This window comes from Coturnix japonica, chromosome 2 (assembly GCF_001577835.2).
Source record: "Coturnix japonica isolate 7356 chromosome 2, Coturnix japonica 2.1, whole genome shotgun sequence".
Lineage (NCBI taxonomy): Eukaryota > Metazoa > Chordata > Aves > Galliformes > Phasianidae > Coturnix > Coturnix japonica.
Genome location: NC_029517.1, coordinates 95,814,755 through 95,839,988, shown reverse-complemented (window position 1 = coordinate 95,839,988; position 25,234 = coordinate 95,814,755). Strand labels below are relative to the sequence as shown.

Below are 25,234 nucleotides of genomic sequence, written 5' to 3'. Positions count from 1 at the left end.
CACAACATTACTGTAAAGGAGCTACAAAGGATTCGGCATTTGCTTCTGGAATCTGAATTTATAACCTTGGAACACAGCTAGGAAATATATTTCTTATTTGAATATAATGATTTTGGAAATATTTACAAAAGATATATATTTTTTACATTAAAAATATCTCAGATGGGCTTTGGCTACATTGCACAGGCTTTCTAAATGTACAGAGTGCCCTAAACATTGGAAGTACTTGTTTTTTCTTGTTGTTTTAATGTAAATAGGATTTTAGTGAAACAAAATGGATCTTTTCAGCATTTTAGTGAATTTTTGTATGTAATATCCAGATCTCAGAACATACAGCTTTATATATTAGCAACTATTTTCCTTACTTAAAGAACACTTCCAGAAACTATTCTTTCAGTAGTTAATAACATATAGAAGAGAATAATTCCACTGAAGTCAACATAATTTTAGTGATAATCAAGGCTACAGGATGAAGTGGAAGTAGCATTACTTCAGATACGAAGAAGAGAGTATTTAGCATGCTCAGTTGCTTCCAGGAAAAGCTTGAAGTTCTGGAAGAGCCCTTTCTTAGGGTAGTCTTGGATTTGGCAGTGGCTCCTGGGGAGCACTGGTGTCAATGGCTGTAGCATTGACTCTGCATCTTGTCTTTGAGAACAGATATGGTTGCATTTCTGAAAGCATCATTTAAATAGTTTGCTCCTGAAATGAAACTCAGAAACTTGTCATCTAGTTCTGACATGGGCTAATCTGGATATGAAAATTTCTTCTTTTTGTTGAGTGGAAAGTTCACAGACAACTCTTCAGCTTTTCACTAACTTGTCCATCCAAGCTGAAGTAGCAAAACTTGAGGAAAAGCTAGATCTGGTGATCTAGCAAAACAAGCCAATCCCTCCATATAACTCTAATGTATTTACACTGAAGCGATGTTGCATACACTATGCTTACTATACATATGATACAGAAATAAGATGAGATAGGTACTATATTTCAGTATTTTGCTCCTTCAGTTCATATTGTAAAGTATGTTAAAGTATTGCTAGAATAAGAGAGTCAACTAGAGCTGTTTTTGTGGGAAAATAAAAGCCAGATTTAATTAAGATTATAGAATCAAAAAGACTTTTTCAATTAACACATTAAAACACACTTTTAAAATATCAATGCAAAACACATTGACACATGAAATAATAATTCTCCGCATTGCATATTTGCAAATTCATGTTGTTCCCAAGGTTTTATTTTTCCTTTTTTTTCTTTTTTCTTTTTTTCACGAAGATCTTCAGCTACCACTATCAGTATTATAATACTTGCTATTGCCTCCCCACATCACAAAGCTCATATGACTTTATTTTCTTGGCAGCATTTGAAAAGAGAAATGGCATGTTTTGTTATAGTCCTCGTAAAATAACATTGTGTTGGAGACTTAAATGGTAGTCATAGATTAGCACAAAAATCCAACTAAATGCTCTTGTTTATCACCAAGGTCCTTCTAGTTTTAAGTAAAGTGTAATGGTAGTCAAAAAAGATGAAGCCAGCAACTTGTTCGTTTATAGCATCAACATTGCAGCTCCAGCTGCAGCAAATTCTTGGTGACACTCATGGTCATGAGCATTTACAACACAGAAGGTCATGAAAGATTGTGAGTTTCACTGAGAACTTTAGTAAGCTATAAAAAATATTGTGTTTATATGATCATTACATTTAACTTTTGCTGGTGACAAATGATTCAAAGTGCCATTTTGCAGCGCACCTGGAATTATATGAAAAGTAAAGTGATACATTTGAAAGTGCTTTTTTAGTCTTGTATTGACTAATTTTAAATTGCTATCTTTTTCTGTCTTGCCAGTAAGGAGCAATGAACCTAAATCTGGTAGCAGTGGGAGATCTCTGAGCAGTATAGTATTTTAACACTCTTCCATGTTACATTAATTCATGCTGATACTGCACGCACACAGAGATCCCCTCTCACGGATCTGCTTAGTAATCTGATCTCTCTCCAAAAACATTGGCGCCTGTTTGTACGTGCTTACAGCTCTGTGGAGAGAGAGAGCAAAATTTAGAGCTAACATCAACTTTCCTCTCACTGACAATTTCTGACCTTGTAACAGGGCATCCTTCTGAGATCCTTACTCAAGGATGAATCCCTGTAATTTCAGTGCTGTGTGCTAGTTATAAATAATGACAATATTCTTGGTGGGTGGCAGCTAATAATTATTGGTGCAAGTGGTAATTTCACTGAGGAGGTGCGCTGACAGGAGCCTTACTGGCTGGAGTATTGCACGGTGCTGTACTTTGTCACTCTTCTCCGGGAGGTGCCAGGGGATGCTGTACCCATTGCCTGACCAAGGTGACAGTCAGCACTGAGCATTTGGCCTGTGCTGCTTAGTCCACCCAGGCTGGCTCCTCCTAGTCCTCCCCCTGTCACGTTGCTCATCCCAGACCCTGACACTACCCTCTCAGTGACCACCACATTGTGGGCATTGGATAACTCTGAGGGTATATTTATTAAGCTGCCTGGCATCCCAGAGGCAGGCCTGAACACTCTTTCTGTCACCACCACATTTGACCCATCTACCAAATCGGGAATGCTCAGAGATGCTGGGAGCCGGGAGTTAGGCGCAATGACTCTTTCTGTGACGATTACGTTGGACCCATCTGTAAGATCAGGGATATCTAGCATGCCACGCAAATCAGAGGCAGATGCGGGACCAACAACCCTTTCTGTTACAACAACATTGGATGCACGCAGTGGATCAACACAAAGAGAAGGAGAACCGGAGGCATAGGTCTCTGTCACCGTCACATTGCCATGGAGCAAAGGATCAGGCACTGGCCGTGGGGGCTGTACGGTAGATGCAGACGTATAGGTGTTTTCAGTAACAACAGTGGTAGTGCCAACTGGGGGAGCCATAGGTGCAGATCCGTTGACAAGGATTGTGGTTCCAGGTGGTGGCAGGTTTAGGTCACATTCAGTGTTGGGAAAGTTGACGTTAATGCCTGGCCAAGGTGGATTGGCATCAGGGAATGGTTCGATCTCCTTGCCCAGACAGATCTCCGCCAAAGTCTTAAATTTTGGTCCTAAAGTTTCCAAGTATGTTTCATCTGTATCTTCTCCAATAAAGCTGCAGCAACCAACAGAGCCAACAGGAGTACCTATTCCTTCATGATCATATATTAATAGGCAGTCATTTGCTGGCCGACCTTCATCTTCATCTGCATACACAAATGCTTTCTGTAGTTTGCAAAAATGGAAAAGAAAACAAAGTGTCAAGTTTTTAACAATGATGGCTGAAACCATAGTGAGGTTTCCCTATTGCAGTAGGGCCAAGCTAACTAAAAAAGAACATCACAGGACAAAAGAAAAACCATCAAAATGTTTTTGACCCTGAAATAAGCTTTACCCAAATGCTACTCATATTTTCTTGTTTCTGAAAACACTTAATATCTCAGATTTCATTAAAAAGTTACTGAAGAGACTTGAGACTTTTATATAAAAGAAATTTATCCTAGCAATAATTTTACTAGATATTTCCTGCCTTCATGCTCCCAGAATCTTATCCAGTGTTTTTTATTTTGATAAAAAGAATCCTTTGTTAAAGTTTTGAAATGGTGGGAGAGGATAACACAAACAGAGCTAAACAAGACAGCCAAGGAATGGTGGTATCGGTTTTCTGACAGCAGGTCTCACTGTGGGATGGATGGAAAGGAGCACCCTTCTTGGGCAGCTGTGTCCAGACAAAGTAGTAGGTAGAGAACTGAAGCAGGATAGCAAGGAGAGCAGCAAGGAAGCATGGGCAGGGGGAAGGTCAGTGAGTGTTGACCACAGTGAGAAAGGCATGGCGTGCCCAGTGGAGAATCCATTTTGAGCAGGAAAGAGGTTGATGCTTTGAGATGAAACCGATGATGACAGGATGATCATGGAGGGGACAGAGAGAAGGAAACAGTAGAATTTAAAGAGGCGTGAGGTTGAAAAACAGAGAAAGACAAAAGTGGAGACCCAGAAGGGAGAGGAGGCAGGGAGCTGGGAGACTGAAACTGTCAGTAGAAGGGGTGATTTGTGGGGATAGATATGGCAAGCAGAAAATTAATACATAGTTTTCCTAGGCCAGCTGTGTAGATCACAGTCTTGGAGAAATCAGGGGTCCGGTACTGGGGCCTCAGTATACTTATTGATGATCTGGATGATGGCACTGAGTGTACTCTGTAAGTTTGCAGATGACACCAAGTTGGGAGGAAATGGTGATCTGCCTGGGGGTAGGAAGGCCCTTCAGAGGGATCTGGACAGGCTGGATTGCTGGGCTGAGGCCAATGGGATGAAGTTCAACAAGACCAAGTACTGAGTCCTGCACTTTGGTCACAACAACTCCATGCAATGCTACAGGCTTGGGGCAGAATGGCTGGAAAGCTGTGCAGAGGAAATGGACCTGTGGGTACTGGTTGATGCTCAGCTGAACATGAGCCAGCAGCGTGCCCGGTTGGCAAGAAGATCAATGGCATCCTGTCTTGTATCAGAAACAGAGTTGCCAGCAGGAGCAGGGAAGAAGACTCTGCAGCTCAAGTACTGTGTTCAGTTTTGGGTTCCTTCGCTTACAAGAAAAGACATTGAGGCCCTGGGGCATGTTCAGAGAAGGGCAACAAAACCGGGGCCGGGGGGGGGGGCGGGGGGGCGGGGGGGAGGGGGGGCGCCTTCTGGAACACAGATGTTAAAAAACAGCTGAGGGAGCTCAGATTGCCTCAGCCTGGAGAAGAGGAGGGATGACGTTATCACTCTCTACAACTACCTGAAGGGAGGTTGTGTTGAGGTGGGATTTGGCCTCCCCTCCCACATAACCAGCAATAGAACTAGAAGGAATGGCCTCAAGTTGCATCAGGGGAGATTCAGGCTGTAAATTAAGACGTACTTTTCCAAGAGAGTGGTCAGGCACTGGAATGGGCTGCCCAGGGAGGTGGTTGTGTCACCGTCCCTGGAGGTGTTCAAGAAACATGACAGTATTGTATTGAGGGACATGTCTTATTGGGAAATATTGGTGCTTGGTGGATGGGTGGACTGGATGATCTTGTAAATCTTTCCCAACCTTGGCGATTCTATGACTTTATGAAATCTATGCTCAGGGCTTCAGGACTACTATTTCATTTCCTCCATTGAATCTTGCATAGATTTTGAGATACATTAATTCTTAGATGTTAATGTTTTATATGATTTTGAGTTTTATATGTGATTAAAGTACTGCATCTTACATATATTTCATGCTGATCATAAAAAATATATCCCATTAATCATGTAAAATCTGTGTGTATAGGCTAATTATAGACGAAAAACAGTGGAAAACTGATAGATTTGATGGTCACTTATTAAGTTGAAATAATTTAATTACTTGCCAATAGCCACAGTGTTTCCACCAATTTTACAAAAAGGAGTCCTACTGAGTAATTAAGACTCCTATGCCAACAACTCCAAAGCAGTATTACTAATATCCTGTTTTGTTTTGTTTTTCTATTAATACGTTAACTTCTCACACCAGTTATATACCATGGAAGTTTCAGTAGAGTTGAATTATCTATAGTTAGAAATTGAAATGGGCTTTCCATGGAAGTTGTAGAATCACCATCCTTGGAAGTATTTAAGAGGCATGTATGTGTGACTCTTGGGGACATGGTTTAGTGGTAGACTTGGTAGTGTTATGTTGATGACTGGACTTAATCTTAAACGTCTTTTCCAGCATAAATGATCCCATGTTTCCATGATTCTGTGTTTCTGCGATTCTACAATTTTGTGTTTCCACAGTCTCACTTTTGGAGGATAGTGTAACAACAGTCTCACAGATATAACCCCAAAAAAGACCATGTCATTACCTCTGAGAAGTAATTGTCTAGGAAAGCCATGTTCACCCCTCCTTCTCGATATTCTTTTATTGTTCCTCCAACTGATCCTTTTGCTTCCCCGGTTCCAGAAATCCCTCCAGCTGTTCCATAACCAGTACCAGTGCCATAACCAACTCCTGTAGTTTCTTCCACACCAGATGCTACTACTCCTCCTCCTCCATATGTATTTGTATATATATCTGCAAACAGAAAATAAGTTATTCCTCCTGTACTCTGTGAAATTTTTTGCAGAATTTGTCAGTTGTTTCTGTAAGGAGTGTAATGACAGTACTGATAATCTAAAGGTACTTTTGATTAATTTTAGACACAGTTCTACACACATGTGCCAAACATTGAAACTGCAATAAAAATGAAGTGCATACTAGAAGACGTCTAAAACCTGAATTTTATTTGTGACGCTGAGCATACATGCTTTAAAAGATCAATGATTGACTTGTGTAACAGGGGAGCTTTCTCTCTCTGGTGTATGTGTATACTACCATGGGATTTGCGTTAGCAAATAAGATAATGCTTATGGATATTTATGCAAATATATGCATATATATATATAATCCCTCTGGAGTTAAAGTCAGTTTATCTAAGACTTGCCATTCTATGATTCTATGATTCTATGATTCTATGATTCTATGATTCTATGATTCTATGATTCTATGATTCTATGATTCTATGAAATAGCTTTGTTAGAATATTTTTTCTAGTTGTTAGAATATTAATGGAGTTTCAGGTGAACAAGAGTTGATCATACCTGATGTTAATAATGAAGAATGAAAATAAACTTTACACTAAATTATAAAATCATACTGTTTTAGTTTCAGCTGAGATGTAATTGTTTTCTTGAGAGAATCTAGAATGATGCTATATTTTGATTCTAGGAGAATAACAATGTTGATAATGATGATGTTTATAGTTCTTGCTAAGCAGTGTTGTACAGAGCCAAGGTCATTTGCAGTGAAGGGCCCAAGGAGCTGGGAGGGAATGGAATCAGGTTGGCTGACTTAAACTGGCCAAAGGGATACTCCATACCATATAACACCATGTGGAAGGAGAGTTCTGATGGGGATATGAGTATGCCTACGGCATCAGTCAGGAGCAGTGAACAATTATACGTGTATCACTTGTAATATATACTTATATATATGTAGTTATAACTATTTTCCTTTATCTTAGTGAACACTTTTATCTCAACCCGTGAGTTCTACTTATTTATTTATTTAAATTCTTTCCTCCATCACACTGGGAAGGGGAAACTGGCTGAATGACTGTGTGATGGTGAGTCACCTGCTGGGTTAAACCAGAACATACCCACAGAATTTTATCTTCTCCGTAATTTTTCATGTATGATAGCAATGAAAGTGTGATCTTAAATATTACTGATTAATATAATACAAAGCCATTGCAAACAATAGTCTTGGTTACACTTACAATAAGAAATATAGGCCAAATTCTATTTTTCTTTTTTTTCATTTAATCTTGGTCTCAACAGGTAGAATTTGAACCTGGGGCTCACACTGTAGCAATATAGCAATACTGAACAGTGGAAATAAAGTAAATCACAGGTGAAAGTCTTAAACTTTTCAACTGTCACAGCAGCAAAAGTTCCCTGAGAACAAAGACTGTTATTTCCCATTTATGACCCTAAATGTTCTCCTATCTTCATATCTAGAGTATAACATTTTTGGCCAATCTACTCATCAAAGAAGTTGCTGCTTGCAGAGTGAAGTGTCCTCCTATCAGAAGCTGGAGAAAATGGATGTGTACCAGCATCTTTACTGAAAGGAGTGGGGAAACTTACTCTCTACGGATAACAAATTCCAGGAGAAACCTTATCACAAAAGCACTTCATTTATTATGTTATATGCCAGTTCTATATCTAAGCTGCACACAATTAGGCAGTTAATTAACTGGCTACTCAACAGATCCTATTCTCCTTTTTTTCTAAGCAGAGCCTGGAAATTGGGAAGAAATTAATCTTTCACCAGTAGGTTATAAAAGAAAATTTTCTTAATTTGGTATTGAGATTGATTTCTTCTAAAATTGTTATAATGAAAAGAGCCTCCATCTACTAGCTGGAAGTAGTTTGCAGAAATGAATCTGCTCATATTCAGGGCTCAAACCTCAGATACTTTGTGCATGCTGGAAATCCTAGTAGTGTCAGTTTGATTAGGAGCAGTGGAGGCAAGACTGGAAGGGCTGGGTTGTAGCTGTGAAAGCAGTGCGCTCCTTGAGCCAGAGGACACGAAGTACTGAAAGATAGCTTAACAAGAGTAAACATTGAAAATCTTAAGATCTCCTTACCAGAAGGCTCACCAAAATCACCTCCAGCAGCTGTTGTTGGGGCAAGAATGTGTGAGACATCCTGGAAAACAATATTTTAATTCCTTGAATGATGACTTTGAAATTCCCATATAAAAAACAAGACTTTGCAAATCATGTTAAGAAGAAATTACCAGTCTGAACTATCAATGATAGTTATGAATTACTGCTCATAAAAAAAAAAAAAAAAAGACCAAAAGTGTTTTTCACTGTCAATGTAAAAGATGATTAGAGAAGAAGGTTTCTGTTGTTTACCCCTACCTTGCATTTGAAAAGCTTGTCAGTTATTATTCAGCTGAGGGAACAAGATCAAACTGTTGGGCCATGCTAACCAATTACAACCTGAAGCACAAAAGTTCCATCCGCAAGTATTAATTAAGAATCAATCACTTTTTATGCCTGCCTGGTAATGGCTGAAAATGCCAGGCTTCTTTTAGAAGATGTCAAAGTGTTACTATCCCTTTCTTGCTTCTAGGCAAATGGAATCTTTTCTGTAAACACAAATTACTGTGAACTTTTGAAACACAGAATGTACTGACCCGGTCTTCAGGCTGTGCACCTTCTATTCCCCATGGATGAATTGCACCTTCTGTGCATTCAGGTACAGGTTCAAATCCAGTTCCAACTCCAGCTGCAGCTCCAGGTCCACAGCCACAACAATCACTCATTGACATCAAAATTGGAATCACTTAACAGGAAAGAAACAGGAAACAGCTATTTAGGAAATCTCTTCTTCATAGAAATAGCTACAAGTGACCAAGAACTTTTGGAAATGTCTCTTTTAAAATGTTTCAAACTAAGCAGCCTGCAAGTCTAGCTTTCAGAATCATTAGCTGCTTCTGAAAATGTATGAATTTGGGTACTCAGAATAATTTTGCCTTTATTTATAGTAGAACAAAATTAGGGTGGAGTAGAGCTGCTACTCCAATTTTATGCTTATATGCCTGGGAACAGACTTTGCTCTACCTCAACTGAATGAACATAAGATGCAGATGCATGAAAATTAAACAGACAAAACCAGTCTTGCTATATATAGCATTCAATGATATTCATACTTGATGCAGATGAATATGTTTTTCTCTTCAGACATTGAAATTGAAAAGAAATTCACACTAGAAGAGAATCATTAGAAATAGAGAGCTGTCTGTCTGGCTGCAGTGATCTTTGTCTAACTCTCCTGTTGCATTACCACATCACCTTTACTTGACGTTTTTTTGAAAGATAATACAAACTCCAAATCCCAGTTTTAACCAATGATTAGACAGAGTGAGTCAGGTTTCTCAATGCGATGTATTATGTTTATTCCTTGCACTAGTGTTGTGCATTGCTGAATCCTTTCAAAACTACCATAAAAAACAAACAAACAAATGACAACAACAACAACAACAACAAAACGTTGCTCATTTTATGAAAGGGCTGTGATATTCACTGTGGTTGTGTTTAGCCCATTAACCTAGATAACTATGTTAGTAACCTAGTATTCCTTCAGAGTTAGCAGGGAGACAACTGCCTACAGCAAACTAACTAAAGTATCTAAAACTTTCACTTTAACATCAAAATATACCAAACTTTTCTCTTTGGTAAAGAGAAAGGGCTATACAGTGCACGAAGTGCTACTTCACACCTCATTAATAAGGATGTATTTATTTCAGACCCTTGACTATAAGAGATTTCTGAAGGCAGAAGGGTAGTCTGTTCTGTAACATTAACCACATGGGAACTACAAATAAGATGGCCTTTTACAACTTCAAAATTTTGTATGTTGATTCCCACTAATTAGAGACCAAGGCCAAATATGACTACCCTCCTCAAAAAATCAGGTCTCCATAGTTGTTGTAGTCAGTGTTTCTGCACTGTTTGATACTCATATCATGAAAGAAGAACAGTTATGAATGACTGTGGTTGCCTGGGAAGTAATTGCTGAAGTTCATATGTTGCATAAAATCTAGGTTGACTCATTATTCTCCCTTAAACTCATGCTTCTTCAAAAATACCGGAACATGTGAGTGAATGAATGAATGAATGATCTGCTTTGATCCTGTTATCACAGACATTACTGTTTTTTAACAGACGTATTATTTAGTAACACTGACTAATTTTTAAAAAATAACATTTTAAAATTAAAAATAATATATATATATATTTAAATTTTAATTAAAAATATTAAAAAATAAAAAAATTAAGCCAATGAGCTTTGTCTTTCTACAAGTGAAATCTGGTTTAAAGCTCAAAGGAAGTTTGTGCCTTGCATCTTTTCATACCTGACTTGATCCATTTGTTTTAGTAATGTAACTACAGAACAAATTACAACATTACAAATGTTGTAAAGTAATAGAAGCACCTCTTGCCCAGAATCTTCTGAATCTTCTGCTAAATATTTTGACCCTGACTAGTGGTCTGAGAACAGAATAATACATAAGAAAAAAACCTAAGTTTTTAGGATGGGAATCATTATTTCTGAATGAAATTTATATATATATGTAGTATATGAATATATAAACATATTCTTATATAAAACTTTTTTTTTTTTTTTCCTTCTGAGTTGACCATGGGAGTTCACAAGTAAATAACTGACCAAAAAAGAAGCCATAAGGAAAATATACACTTTTAAAACAGTTAATAGAATCATTTTCTTAATTTTATACTTACGAACAAATATTAATCCACCAAGAAACATCAGGCCAATGGCAGAACCACTAAGTGTGGTAGAACCAGTTTGGGCATATCCACCGTATTCATTTCTGCCGTAATCATTATCAGTGCCTCCAGTATAAGTGTCGTAACCGCCAGTGTCTACGCCAGTGTCAGTGTCTGTGTAGGAGTCCATGCCACCACCTCCTTCGTACCCAGTCCCACCATAGTCTTGTCCCGTTCCTCCACCACCCTGGCTTCCGTCACCACCAGCACCACCACCACCAGCACCACCACCTCCAGCACCACCACCTCCAGCACCACCACCACCAGCACCACCAGCACCACCACCACCAGCACCACCTCCACCAGCACCACCAGCTCCACCACCACCAGCACCACCAGCTCCACCACCACCAGCACTACCACCACCACCTCCAATGATAATTATTTTTGTGGCCCCATTGCTGCAGTAATTGCGACTGTCACATCGACAAGCTTGCAGAGGAATCACATATGGCTGCGAGCAAGTTCGACCTTGGCTATCTCTTACTCTGATAGAGATCTTGTAAAGGTAAAAGTCCATGTTCTGATTTATTAATTCTGCAGAGGAAGCTTTTGGGGGGAAAAATAAGAAAAATGTTTAGATTAAGGTGTTGACTCTAAATATTGCAAATATCTTTTTATTTTTTGTGAGTAAGTTCTTCATTAGATTTGCTCTTCATTCTTATATTAGATCTTCAGTTATTTATGCACGGACAGTACTTATTCAAAGCTGAAATATGATCTTGATCTATGCCGATGTTTTTCAGTTTTGGGAAACTTCAGCTAGATCAGTCTAGTCATCAATTTTTGACTTCAGAAACATAAATGATGCTACTGCACATTATTACACCTTCCAAATGATTTTCCTCATTTAGTGAAGTATGAGGTTTGATGAATTCATTAGCTATTTCACTCCTCTTTGAGGAAACTGGATAAGCTCAGAGACTGAAGTGTTTTCATAGAGATATAAACAAGAAGAATTTGCAGCATGAACTGCAAAACCTGTAATCTTTATTTGACATTTTCATAAGGCTCTCATAAAAAAAAAGACCGGCTAAGAACTTTTTATTCTAATAAATTAACATAATAGTCTTGTCATATACTTAGAAAAATATATTGTTATCTACTTTTTTCTTAGATAAAATAAAAATAAAAAGGTGTCAAATTATTGCTTTTGAATTGCCTCATAGGGTTTAGACCAATAGAACTGCCTATCATAGTTAGACTCATGCAGAGTTTTGCTGTTTTCTTTTGATTGGCACATTTTTCATCTCCTTTAAAAGATGAGAACTAAATGAAATGCATGTGATGATTCTCCTTCAATTCTAACATTAATACATATACAATTCTAACATTAATACATATACAATTCTAACATTAATACATATACAATTCTAACATTAATACATATACAATTCTAACATTAATATATATACATGTGCATTTTCTCTGTGTATCCATATGAACACAGAATCACATTTAAGTGAGAATAATATATTTTAATGACTAATTTACATTTTTGCTTGTAAAATGTATCCTAATCTGTTATCTCAGATAGGAGCTTATTACTATGATATACTGTTATAAAATGTAAGTTTACCATTTATTGATCTGATAATCCACGTGGTTTGAGGTTCACCATGTATGCTGAATGTAAAGGGAAGGGCATACTGATCATTTATGCTCTTTGCTGTGATAATCACTGATGGGGAATGCATACACACTTTCCTTAATTCTGTATTGATAGCTGGACAGTTGTCTCTGGTGTCTTGCATTGTAAGTACAATGGTTCCAGTGGCAGTATATCGAGGAACCCCTGTAAAAAGAAGGTATTTGTGATCATGAGGCAATACTGATACTATAAACAATGAGTTCAGGTGGGAAAACATGGAATTGAATATATATATATATATATATATACATATATATATATATAATGAATTGTTTTGTTTCAGAAATCTGTTTCTTACCTCTGGTAATAGCCAGAACTTCTGCTGTGTACCGCCCATTTGTTACATAGGTGGATTCCCAGTCAATAACTTTGCTTAATGTGATTTCCCCAGTGTTTTGATTGATTCTGAACCAGGCACCTGGATCACGTCCTATACTGTATCTGTATTTATTTTAGGAAAAATATTCAGAATAAAGTTGAATAAAAGACCTAGTTATTTGAGTGGAATAAATTATTTCAGTTAGCATGGACTCCATATGATATAGTGGTCTACTTCACATTCATTTTGTAAATAATACTTGTCACTTCGGAAAACTTTTCTTTAGGCTATGCTAGATGCCATTGCATTTCACCCTATTCAAACAAGGTTTCTTTAGATGTCAAAAGAGGTGCACCATAAAATAACCAGTAATAAAGGAAGTGTATAGAGCCCATTAGATTTTAAAAGTGATATGATAATCCAAAAGTAAATGTAATCTATTTGGATCCTGTAAAGCTTTGATACAACTCATGATACTATCAGTTGCTAAATCCATGACTCTTCCGATAACATTCTATGGTTGTGTTTGCTAATAATTTTTCAGATTTATGAAGACTTTTCAATTTTATTTTAAATTTTTTTTAATTTGGGTGCATTTATTTCTATATTTATTTAAAAACAAATTTTCTATTAAAACTGTCCTGAATTTCAGCAGAAATAGATACAAAATCAATTTATTTATTTTTACTATGAAGTGAGCCAATAGTGACTTATATTCTGATTTTATAATATTGCCCTTTATTGTGGTTTACTGCTTGTCTTGTTTAGAGATGCTGTCAGATTCTCTATTTTTAGTAAATGTTTCAGATCTCACAAAAAGAATATTCCTACGTTAGGTCAGAAAAATCTGTTCTGATTTATTTAAATTGCAGCTTGATAGAAGAATAATATCTTTGTTTCATTTACAAAGCTAAGAAAAGTATGCTGGGAAACAAGAGCAATCATAGCATAAGAATATACTACTCTATTATTCTGTTAAGCTTTTTTTTTTCTGCTGTTTTTAAAATACTCTTTGTAAACAGTCCTCCTACTTCTTCAACTGCAATAGAGATTACCAATTACTTATTCAGTTGTAATCTTGAAGAATTTTTCCATCTGAGGGGTAATGTAGAACAGAGCTTACATAACATTATTTGCTGTAGTGCCTGTGTCCTCATCGAAGGCTGTGTATGTTCCCACAACATAATTCACCCTTGTTCTTTGTGGTACAGATAAGATTATAGCAGATGGGTTAAATCTTGGCGGCTCAACCACGTTTTTTACTTCTACTATGAGGGGTGTTCCAATGACTTGATATTGCGACATAACAGAATGGTGGAATTCAGCTCTGTTCCTGACACCAATGCTCAGTGAGTGGGTTGGGATGTGTTCGTAATTCAGTTCCTAAAAAAGAAAACATGGAAAAACAGAAAACAAAACTTCCTGGACTTCAAACTTATTTAAAGCATTCAAACTATGCTATTTTAAATACTTGACTGACAGAGCTGTTAATTATTATTATTATTATTATTTTTAACAATTAAAACAATTTTAATATGATTACTTCAACAGCTGAATGCAATACTTATCCATACCTTAATTACTCTGAGGATTCCTTGATTTGTAGCTGGATCTGTAACAATTTCAAAGTAGTTATCTTCATTACCAGATATAAAGAAAAATTCTGCCAACCAATTGTCACTAAACTCTTCATCAGCATCCAGAGCTTGTATTCGAAGAATTTCTGAACTGAGTGAGTTTTCTGAAATACTTGCTGAAAACTGGAATGACAGATAAATACTTCTTAGCAAAGATAGCTGACCACAGATAATTTTGTTTAAGAATGTCCTGTCCACAGTCGATATTAAAAAAATAAATAAATTAAAATTTAAATAGCTTAGTAGAAATGGATTTGTGCTTTCTGATCGCAATGCTTTTGGTTTTAAGAACTTACAGAGCTTTGAGCAAGAGTTGGGAAGTTGTCATTGACATCAATAACTTTCACATGACAGCTACAAAGGGAGGAAATTCCATCTGCTGCTCCATCGCGGTCTGATGCCTTCACAACCAAAGTGTAACTACTGTGTTGCTGCCACAGAAAAAGAAATTATCCTGTTAAAATAATCTCTTCATCTTATAAATACTGTTGTCTTGCTACTGTTTTTTTCATACAGGAATTTCCCTCTGATGTTTCATTTTAACACATATAAAAACATGTGTTTTCTCCATTTTACTTTATTTCTTTTATTTCTTTTTTTAAAATTATTTATTATTCATTATTTATTTATTTATTTATTTATTTATTTTTGTAAAAGAAACACTTTTTCTCTTTTTCCTCTCCACCTCGCTTCCCTCCCATGCGCCCTGGCATCATATCACACTTAAAGATATACAACAGCATCTTTTCATTTGACTTGGGAAATAGAAATAGTACCTCTCTGTCAAGATAATTTGCTAGATGGAGTTCTCCAGTGTATTTGTTCATAATAAACATGGGCTGGCCTGAAGGTTCCTGGCTCTCTATCTTGAAGGCAATTTTAGAGTTCAAGTGATTTGGCTCATCAGCATCTGATGCAATTATTTTCATCACCAGTGTGTCTGTGAATAAAAAAAAAATATGAAAAATTAAAACCAAATTATAAAATCTGCTAAAGGGAAAAAGACAAAGAAAAAAAATGATGGTGCTAAATACCTGGTGCATAAAAAATGACAGAATGCTATCTTATTGTTGACATTTATGAAGACAAACAGCAGCTTAATTTTGTTCTGATTATGATGAAATGTGAATAAATTCAAAATACATTAAAACCTCAAGTTAGGTGAAAGAAAGTAGATTTTTGCTGACACTCCTTAAGTCACCACAGAGAGTATGCAAAATTGGTGAGTACTGAGCCTGTAGATATCCACATAAGAAATCTCCACAGTTTAGAATGAAAATTTCTAGGTCAAATATGAGCGTTAACCACAATTAAGTGTAACACACTCAGTGTTATTCTCCTGTATCTCCTGAATCCCAATATGATTCCAATAATTAAAACTTTAAGTGCTTAATAAGGGACTTATTTATTAATATTCTACTTCAGCTGCAACATTTAGGCTGCAAATACAAATATTTGAAGTGGAACCAGGTTTATATGAACTATAGTTTGGATTCTTCACTGACTTTACCATAACAGGCATAACATAGCTACTCACTGTCCATACTGCATTCTTCAACAGATCCGGTAAATACTGATTGTGCAAATATAGGAGGATTATCATTTATATCCAGAACTCTGACTCGAAGTTCAAGAGGTGGTTCCAAATCCATACCGGTCACTGAGTGTTTTGCAAAACAGCGTATCTAGGTAAAGATATTTACTCATTTTAAAACCAAAAGCAAAGGAAGAAAAGCAGCAATCTTGTGCTTTTCCTATTCCAAGCTACATCCATCATTAAAAAGGGGAATAAATCAAGGTGTACTTACGACAAATACAGGGGTCACTTCCCTGTCCACTATTGATGTTATATTAATTTCTCCTGTTCTTGGGTTAATAACAAATATTCCATAAGGGGCACGATCAATTCCAACTCCAGAGATGCTGTATGTGACTGGATTGTTCTCTTCACAGTCTGATCGAATCTGCAATAATAGATAATAGTAATTTATACTGAAAACTTTACAGAGAACACCTGCAGTGCTCTTTTCCCCTACTGTTAGTCTTCTTAAAAATTCTTCATCAGCTTTTCTCTCAAACACATATCGCAAGATTCAATCGATTGAACAAAGTTAAGTCTTTTCTACGAAACAATCAGCCTACAACTACATCTGTACTTGAGTACTGGACAAGATTTCTCTTTCTCAGGCTCCTAGCAGTGAAGTGCAGCTGCTGGGGCAGAGAAACTTCCAAGAGTATATGTACCTCCTGTGGGACACTATCGTGGAGAGAGGATAGAATCATAAAATCACAGAATATCTTGAACTGGAGGAGACCAACAAGGATCACTGAATCCAACACAACACCAGCCAAAATCAGTTTTGTCCAAATTCTCCTTAAAGTCTAGTACTTGTGTCCATGACCACAGTCCTGAACAGCCTGCTCCATACCCACCACTCTCTGGTGCAGACCCTTTCCCTAATCCCCCATCCCCTGACACAGCTCCGTGCCATTTCAATGCACTAATGAAAACATACACACGGTCCTTCTTCGGAAGGACTTTTGGTGGCCTTTGTTTATATACCTCCATGCCATTCCCATGGGCCTCGCTGTAGCAGAGAGCAGAGCTCAGCGCTGCCCCTCCACAACCTGTCAGGAGCTGCAGCCGCCATAAGGCCTTTCCCCATGGCTTCTCTGCTGTGAGCTGAGGAAGCCAAGAGACATCAGCTGCTTTCCATAGGTCTTGGACTCCAGACTGTTCACCATTTTTTGTTGCCCTTGTTTGGACTCTCTCTACTATTTTTATGCCCTTCTTATAACATGGAGCCCAAGCTCTTTTCTTTGTTGTCTGCATGAGTCAGGCACCATCCATGAACTTGTACTCACTCAAGTTGTTTCTCAGAGTGAGAGAGAAAAGAATACCTTGATCTTATAATACACAGACACTGCACAATAAGGAGACTATGGTTGGAGCTCTCCAGGAAGGGGACTGACTGCAGTGTTCTAGGAGGCTTTTGGTGAATCCTCAGCAGCTGTGTGCATTTGCCTTATGCGACTGTCCCATCTGAGCTGGAATTTCTTAGTCATCTTTCTTTTATTCTACGTTCCTTGCTTTGACTAGTCTAAGCAAATGTGCTTTTAAATGTCTTTTATCAGCATGTCTTTAGAAAAAGCTTCCCTGGCAATGAACACGTCTGCTATGCTTTCTACTTACTTTGGCAATTGGATTCCTTTTAGAATTATCTTCTCCTTCTCTACAAGCTGCAGCAAATTTTATCCATTCACGTTTTTGTCTTCTGAATGTTTTCCATCTCGCCGTTCCATTTCCATTCCATTCTTTTACCTTTGATAGAGTTACAGTGTCGTGTGACCATCAACCCTCATATATTTTAAAGTAATTCAGATATTTAAAACATCCCCCAACAAGTAGGAATAAATATATTTTTATATAATATGTGTTTTTAATACATTAACGAGTCCCAAACTCTAAGACTGTACAAGTATACTTTACAAGTATTCCAGTGCAGGAAAAATTCTTTTGAGGGGATGAACATGTTGTTACCTGCATCTTTTTAATATTTAAACATATTTTCAACCTTCAAGCTCAGAAATGCCTTTGTTTAGTATTTTCCATGTTGTTCTTAAATTATGTTTCATTATATAAAAAATCAGTTTCTAAAGGAATATTTATTACCTCTACATGAAATCCTGTGCTGAAATCCAAGAGTACCTGCAAGAATGATAAAAAGATTAGTATAGAAAAATGCAGGGTAAAATGCAGTAGTTCGAACCCAAACACTGTACACTGCAGAATTGCAGAGCCAGAGTAGTATGTTTTCTGAGGTCTGTTTCAATAACTTATCTAGGTCACAGCTGAAGTATTTCTGTAAATTTCATTATACTGTTTTTTTTTTTTTCCTATATCCATCATTTCAATTCCTTGAGAATTAATACATTCAGAATTATTTCTGTCTTTCAGGGCACTGTGAAGAGATGTGCTATAGCAAATTTCAAGTTATACCTATTACCAAAATGCAGTTTTCACATGAATTTTTAGATTGTAGCCATCTCAGCTGAAAAAAAAAGAGAAAGTAATGGTGGCAAGATTTATTCTAAATAATTTCTTTTTTCTCACTTAGTCCACAGTAGACCTAAAATGCTTCAATATACAATTTAAACAAAAGGAGAAAAAGCTTTCTTGAGGTTAAAGTATAATGGAAAGACAGCTGAAGTAGACAGGCAGATTTCCCTGGAGTTCAGTTGGCTTTGATTTGAGGTCTATCTATATACCTAAAGGCTTGAATAAATAAAGTTCAGAGGATCAGGTGCAATTTCTTGATTAGTATTTTAAAAGAAAGCACAATTTCATTAACCTTCTTCCGAAATAAACTGTGAAAATCAAATTCACTTAGTCTATGTATCTCCTCAGAGTTTAGGTTTAGGATCTACCTCTGCTTTCTTCAGATCATGAAAGGTGAAGAACATGGATTTGCAGGACTGGATGCTTGTTTCATTCATCACTGGGAGAAACAAAATATCTAGATGACTCAAAAAGTTGTTGCAGAGTTTGCCTTTTCTTGCCGAATGTGACTAATGGCTCCAGTTACCAATTTTCCATGTTTGTATAGGTTCTCAGTAAAGTTTGGTTATTTCATTTCATTTTTAATTTATTTTTTTGACTGACATTCTGTCTTGTGTATTTTAGGACAGATATTGAGTGGATATAATCTATGATGAACTTTTCCTTCTTCATAACTTCATGTCATGGGAGTTTCCTAAATTCAAGTATATTGTAAGGTTGTTCTCTCAAGACTGGAAGATAGGCACAACCTATCCTTCTCTTAATTCATGTTAAAATAATTTTTCATGCAATCGAGTGAGATGAGATTAATCTGTGAAGGAGGGAGCTTATAATGTGACTCTGCCTCTTTGCTGCATACAATACCTTGATATTTATGAGACTACCCACGGAGTACATTTTTTTTTGTTTTTGTTTATTTGTTATCTTTGAGCATTATATTGACACAAACTGCTAAGCAAATAACTTTGCAGGAAAATTGTTACATTCGTTTTTTGGTCTCTGAAAAGGAAATAGACAGGTTCATGCTGTGTTAAACACATCAGTATAGCTTTTAATATCTTGGTGACTGTAAATCTTCAGTTAGCATCCATATGCAGTCATTACTCATATTGGAGAAGGCAGTCTGCAGTATTAGAATCCATTTAAGCTGTGGGGTGCTTTCACCTTGGTAGTAACTAAAGCCTGTACTTTTAAAATCCCCTTTGTGGCTTGGGGAAACATGGGAGAGTGGAAGGTGCTGATTACACCCTTGCCAGAGAGGCTGACTGATAAAATCACCAGAAATTGCACTGATTCAACGTTTCATATCACTTGATCGCACTGTCATAACAGAGCTTGCTTTGGCAAGTACAGCAAAATCCTCTCCACCCTTAGGCTGAAATCCTTTCTGGCATGCAAGCAATTGTTTTGACCCAGAAAATTATGGGTATACACCTTCTACTGCAATGCCAGTGAATCTTGTCTGCTGACTGCATCCTATGGCATATTCTGTTATTTAACAGTGAAAATAATATCTCACATCCAGTCATGTCACTTTTGTGCTTAAAAGGCCTAGCTGAAAAGCTGTGTTGGGTGTCTCTGGAAAGAAAAAAATAGAATTCTCTTCCTTAAGGACATGCATATTCATTAAACCCCCTAATTTAGCCTATATGAAGTTCTGCTTCCAAGAAATGAAGAATATCCTTTTTACACTGGAGTTTCATCCACTGGAGGACCAATGATGGGAGTTCCAATAATGGGAGTTCCAATAATTTATTCATCAGTAAAGTTGGCAATTTTAAATTAAGGCCCCATGTTTCCAGCTTTGTCCCTTACTGATGAAGGCAAAAATCCTGCTACAACATGTTGCTAATATAAGAATCATTAAAGAAATATTGACGGTTTTGAATCCAGAGTCCTCAGTACAGTTTATGATGTTTCTTGAAAATACTGATCGAACAAACTCGATGTCTTTATTCAGCAACTCTCTTTCTTACTGCTGTGTTTCAGGACTGAGGGCAGACAGACACCAGATGAAGTTGCCTGGTTCATCAGCTAAACTTACACAGTTCTATTCAGCATGATCCAGGTCTGAAGAATCTCCTGCCTTCCTAATATTTTCCATTCATTAGCAGTTAGAAGGCTCCCCTCAACTCCAACTGACAATGTTTAACATCTCTATGTCATGCAAACTCTTTTTTTTTCCAGTGTAGTTTCCAATGAAGAAGTACATTTTGCCATCTGTCTGCAAGCTAGTTTGGTACTCTTCTAAACAGTGAAGAAATGTCCCTTTTGAACTAATATCTGATTGTCTGCATTCTGTACTTTCCAGAGATTCAGTGATTAATGACAATTAAAACAATATGAGGCACTGAAATATGTGGGATGTATCTTGAGGACCTTGGGACTGCAAGCTGACCAGCATGAAATCAAGATGTGCTGGCCCTGAAAAATGCAGAGAAACTTGAGGCTTGTTGCACAAGCTGTTTCTGGTGTGGGCTGGGAGAAATGCAAGCTTAAGACATTTTTATTGTGACAATCATTCTCACAGTAGTCTGCCTGAAAACCTGTATTTTATTATGATGAACCTTGTATAGGAGATGGTGCCTTAGAGTCACACTGGAGTTATTCTAGGTTTATTCTGATGTAACTGGGAACAGAATTAGGCCCATAGGATGTGCATGGTTCTTTGCATCTTCAAAGTAATTTACAAACACAAATTAACTAATCATTAATTGACTGCCAAGCTATATTATACACACTTATGGAATCCTCCCTCCTCCACCTACTCGTATCTAAATGACTGAACATGCCTTTAACATCTTCCCAGCATTATTCATATTGGATCTCCTTCTCACTCTTTGAAGTCAACGGTGGTATTGTTACTGGCTGTGATGGGAGGAGTGCTGAGAACTCACATACATTATATGACTCATCAGGGTGCCATGGTAGCTCTGGTTGTGTCAGCGTTTTGAGACTTTTACGTCTTACTCAGCCAAAGCTTGGACCAGCAAAGAGCTGAAATATGAGCCCTTCCCATTATCCGTTCTGCACTCGTTTAAGACAACATATGCATGTTAAATATGACAAGCAAACCTGAAATATAAGACTCAATATAATCTTAAAAATAAGCTATTTGATAACTTTTAAATAAAAAGAGTGATCAGTTTTTGTCTGTACTTTTCTTTCTTTCTTTTTTTTTTTTTTTTTTTTTTTGCAGGTCACTAGTGAATGAGCTTTAAGGGGGGATTTAAGGGGGAATTTGGGGGGATGACTTTTCTGTCAGTTTGTTTTGTAATTCTGCAAAAGTTAGGTGTTTCTGTTTATTTCTGCCTTAGCATATGAAGTCAGTTTTTGTACTGTACCAGCACAAAAGGATCCCGTTCTTATTTTATCTGAAATGTAATAATATTCATGTCAGTCAGATGAATAAATTCCAAAATTGCATTTATTTTAAATGTATTTACTCAAAGAAAAGACCATTTTGGGAAAGTTTCCACTGACATTGTTTCTTGCCTACTGAGCAAAGTGGCAGAGAACAAGTCATACAGAAATAATGAATTTCTGTGGAGTAACTGAGCCCAACCTTTAGAAAAATGAGTAGAAAAATGATTTTGATGGACATTGTAAGCCATTATCATTCAAATTTTAGTTTTTCAGATTAGATGTGCTCTAATCATGCTCTCCTCAATAAAAGTTATCAATTAAGCCAGAATTCTAATATATCTTAGCACTCTAAGACACATTAGAGTCTCTAAGCTAACACTCTAGCTCTGAATGCCATTTAGGAGCCATTTTTACTCAGGAGTGTAACTGCAGATTTAAGAAGTTCATCTTAGTTGATACTTCTGATGCAGAACTGCTTTATTTTCAATTTCTACAACATTTTGTTTTTTAATTATTCAGAGTAGCTTACAGCTTCCTGGCTACACCCTGACAGATGTTTGGTACACAAGTACTGAAGTGGAGAAGTTTGGGCCCCTAAATATTTTTAAGTACAGCTCAGCTTATGAGTCGGAGGTGCAACTAGAGCCTTACAACTGGAAAATAAAGCATAGATAAGACATGGGAAAATACAGCCAGACAAAAGTGCATATGAGAGATGTGGTGAATTTAAAATTATTAGCTGTCACATGATGGCTGGCAGGAGAAGAGTCATACCTGATCAAACAGGTTATTTCCATAAAACGTGTCGGCGCAAGTACCACAAACAGAACTCCCTTACTCATGAGAATAATGCCTTTGAAGTCATGTGAGCAGGGGTTGCAGAATCAGTCCCACCAATGGTGAAATGCATATGGAGAATTATTAGTTTCAGAGCTGGTAAGTTTTCTTTTTTCCAAAGTGCACTAGTGTGCTAAAATGTGTATGACTCCACAGACTTTTTATTTGATACATGTTATTAACCATATACTAAGTCACATACTAAGACAGATAGTTTTCATGAAATATTAAACGAGCCAAAAGCCAAGACTGCTTTTCAGTCTTGCACTAAAACAATTTACATAGTATACTTAATCTCTACAGTTTGTTCATCACTTTCCTCTACGGTGCTGAAAGATACTATTACTCTATACATGCCACCAGGACCACTGCTGTTCATGGAAGCACACAATAAGAGCAATCATCATTTCCTCTGTGAGTTTGAATATTTGATACTCATTGACAAACATAGTGTCAGTTTTCTTGGTTACTCCTTTTTCTTGACACATCCCAAACCAGTCAGAATCAAAACAATACACTGAAAGAATGAAAATTTTGAAGAGTTGAAGAGAAAAGATAAAAGAGCAAAAGTGAAATTCTTTTTTAAACTTTAACCCATTCAGGGTAAGTAACATCAGGTAACTGAGTAAAACAAATATTCACTGATGTTATATAAAAATCTGGCACTGTTAGCACGATGTACAACATGCCAATCTCAGAGACCTGCTTGCTTCATTATACAAGTAATAACGCATCCGAACCACAGCTGCTTTTGCCAAGTTTAGTCACTGTTTTCCTGGCAGCTGCCTTGTATGAGGTAGTTCTACCTTACTGACGCCTGCAAGATACAACCCATGGGTTTCCTTCTCTAAGCAAGTCTCAGGATTTTGTATGCTACAAAAACATACCCCTTTTTTCCTGACCACCACAGCCCCAGAGGTGACAGTGACACAGAATTAACAAACTAATACATTATATAAATCAAAAACCACAGGAAAACATAACAATATAGTAAATTCTATCCTTTTCAGTCTTCAGGGCCCTAATGCTCTACCTGAATTTAAATGAGGAGCACAGATAATGAATGAAAAAGTCCATGCAAAAACGAAAAAAACAACCCACAATGCAGGAATAAAAGGGCGACCGTAATTCCTTTAAGTCATTTCTCGGTAAGTTCCATGCCTTGATGAACACATTGTACAACTATTTTGATTCACCATAGCCACAACTTTCCTACTACAGTAAGAAAAACAAATCTAAGGAGTGACACTTTCATCATGCATTCACTTGCTCTGCACATGGCTGCCCCGACACACGCGCACTGCAAGGTAGGAGTTCTTTGTAGTGTGAAATAATGGGCAAAGCCTTGATTTTTGCTTGAATATAATTTTCACTACATTTCATCATCCTTTTCTCTTGATTATAGCCATAAGATTCATCCAGTTCTGAAACTATCCAGTTTAGAAAAACATATTTGCTCTTCACCTTCTCTCAATTGAAGAAAAAACATAGACATAGAACAAAATAATATCCAGTCAGATTATCAGGTAATTTTTATTTTTAAAAGGGACTCCTTAAATTATACCCATAACAATGTTCTCCTGAAAAGTCAAGCATTAAATATGGAAACTTATATATTAAGCATCGAAAGACTAAGAAATTGTAATCAAAAGAAATGTTTGTCAGCATTTAATGAAAACCTAAATTACTTTTATAGAATCTTTAGACATGAGATTTAAAATGAGATTCATGCTAAATTCACAAGATTTTCTGGTGGGGAGGGGGAGGCGTTATTAGTTTAGACCTAGAAATGTAATGGGCTGCTGAGGAGGATTCAGTCAGTACAATGACAAAGTTTCGAGATATTGTTGTAAAATTTGACTTACCAATAAGAGGAACAGAAAAGCAGCTGTTCGGTGAGGGAGCCAATCCATTGCATCTGACTTCTTGGATACAAGTCCAACTGAGTTATGGTTGCAAGCCTGTTCCTTTTCCCTCCCCCCCCCACTCTGGTGTCTATGTAAAAAGGCACTCGGTAGATGTCCTTATACTCAGCCTTTCAAGGTGTCTCTGCCTCCCTCTGAAGGAAGCACTGAAGATGTGGTATAACAGAGTGTCTTTCCCCACCCCCAAATCCTGGGCTGGTCTCATCTGAAACGCTTTACAACATCATTATTGCTTCCAGGTAAAAGCTAAGAGACACACCTTAATGCTTATTGCACTGAAACCCTTTGTTAGATACAAAAGGGTACGTTTTAAAAACAGAAGGCAAGCTTTGCGAGGAAGATTCTGAGTGATTTATAAATTACAACATAAGGAATCATTAAAATGGTAACTTATCTTCGCTTTGAATGCATTTGCCAGTTTTCTCCTTACACTGAGTACAACAGAGAACCTTTATGAATATTCCTGTAGGGGAATATAGACTTTAAGAAATGATTGAGTTAAAAATACATGTTCATTTGTTTACTGTCAGGCAAGGAGTAAGTTCTATA

General features: G+C 37.0%; 1 protein-coding gene across 1 annotated transcript; it reads right to left on the bottom strand.

Moving 5' to 3' along the window:
• Positions 1–1,221: 1,221 nt before the first annotated feature.
• LOC107310132 (desmoglein-1-like) lies at positions 1,222–24,809 on the bottom strand. Its single transcript, XM_015855495.2, has 16 exons — positions 24,626–24,809; positions 18,171–18,206; positions 17,691–17,819; positions 16,306–16,461; positions 16,035–16,182; positions 15,274–15,437; positions 14,794–14,928; positions 14,435–14,620; positions 13,984–14,243; positions 12,840–12,982; positions 12,470–12,685; positions 10,843–11,439; positions 8,733–8,881; positions 8,176–8,236; positions 5,851–6,059; positions 1,222–3,229 (listed from the first exon to the last, which is right to left on the bottom strand). The coding sequence occupies exons 1-16, from the start codon at positions 24,671–24,673 to the stop codon at positions 2,258–2,260; spliced, it is 3,609 nt and encodes a 1,202-aa protein (XP_015710981.1). The 5' UTR covers positions 24,674–24,809; the 3' UTR covers positions 1,222–2,257.
• Between the last annotated feature and the right edge of the window lie 425 nt (positions 24,810–25,234).

Coding starts and splice junctions, on each gene's coding strand:
- LOC107310132 (XM_015855495.2), bottom strand. CDS start 24,673: ATGGATTGGCTCCCTCACCGAACAGCTGCTTTTCTGTTCCTCTTATTG. Junction 16,183..16,305: donor AAGTGACCCCTGTATTTGTC/GTAAGTACACCT, acceptor ATCTTTACCTAG/ATACGCTGTTTTGCAAAACA. Junction 6,060..8,175: donor TGATTTTGGTGAGCCTTCTG/GTAAGGAGATCT, acceptor TTCTGTTTGCAG/ATATATATACAAATACATAT.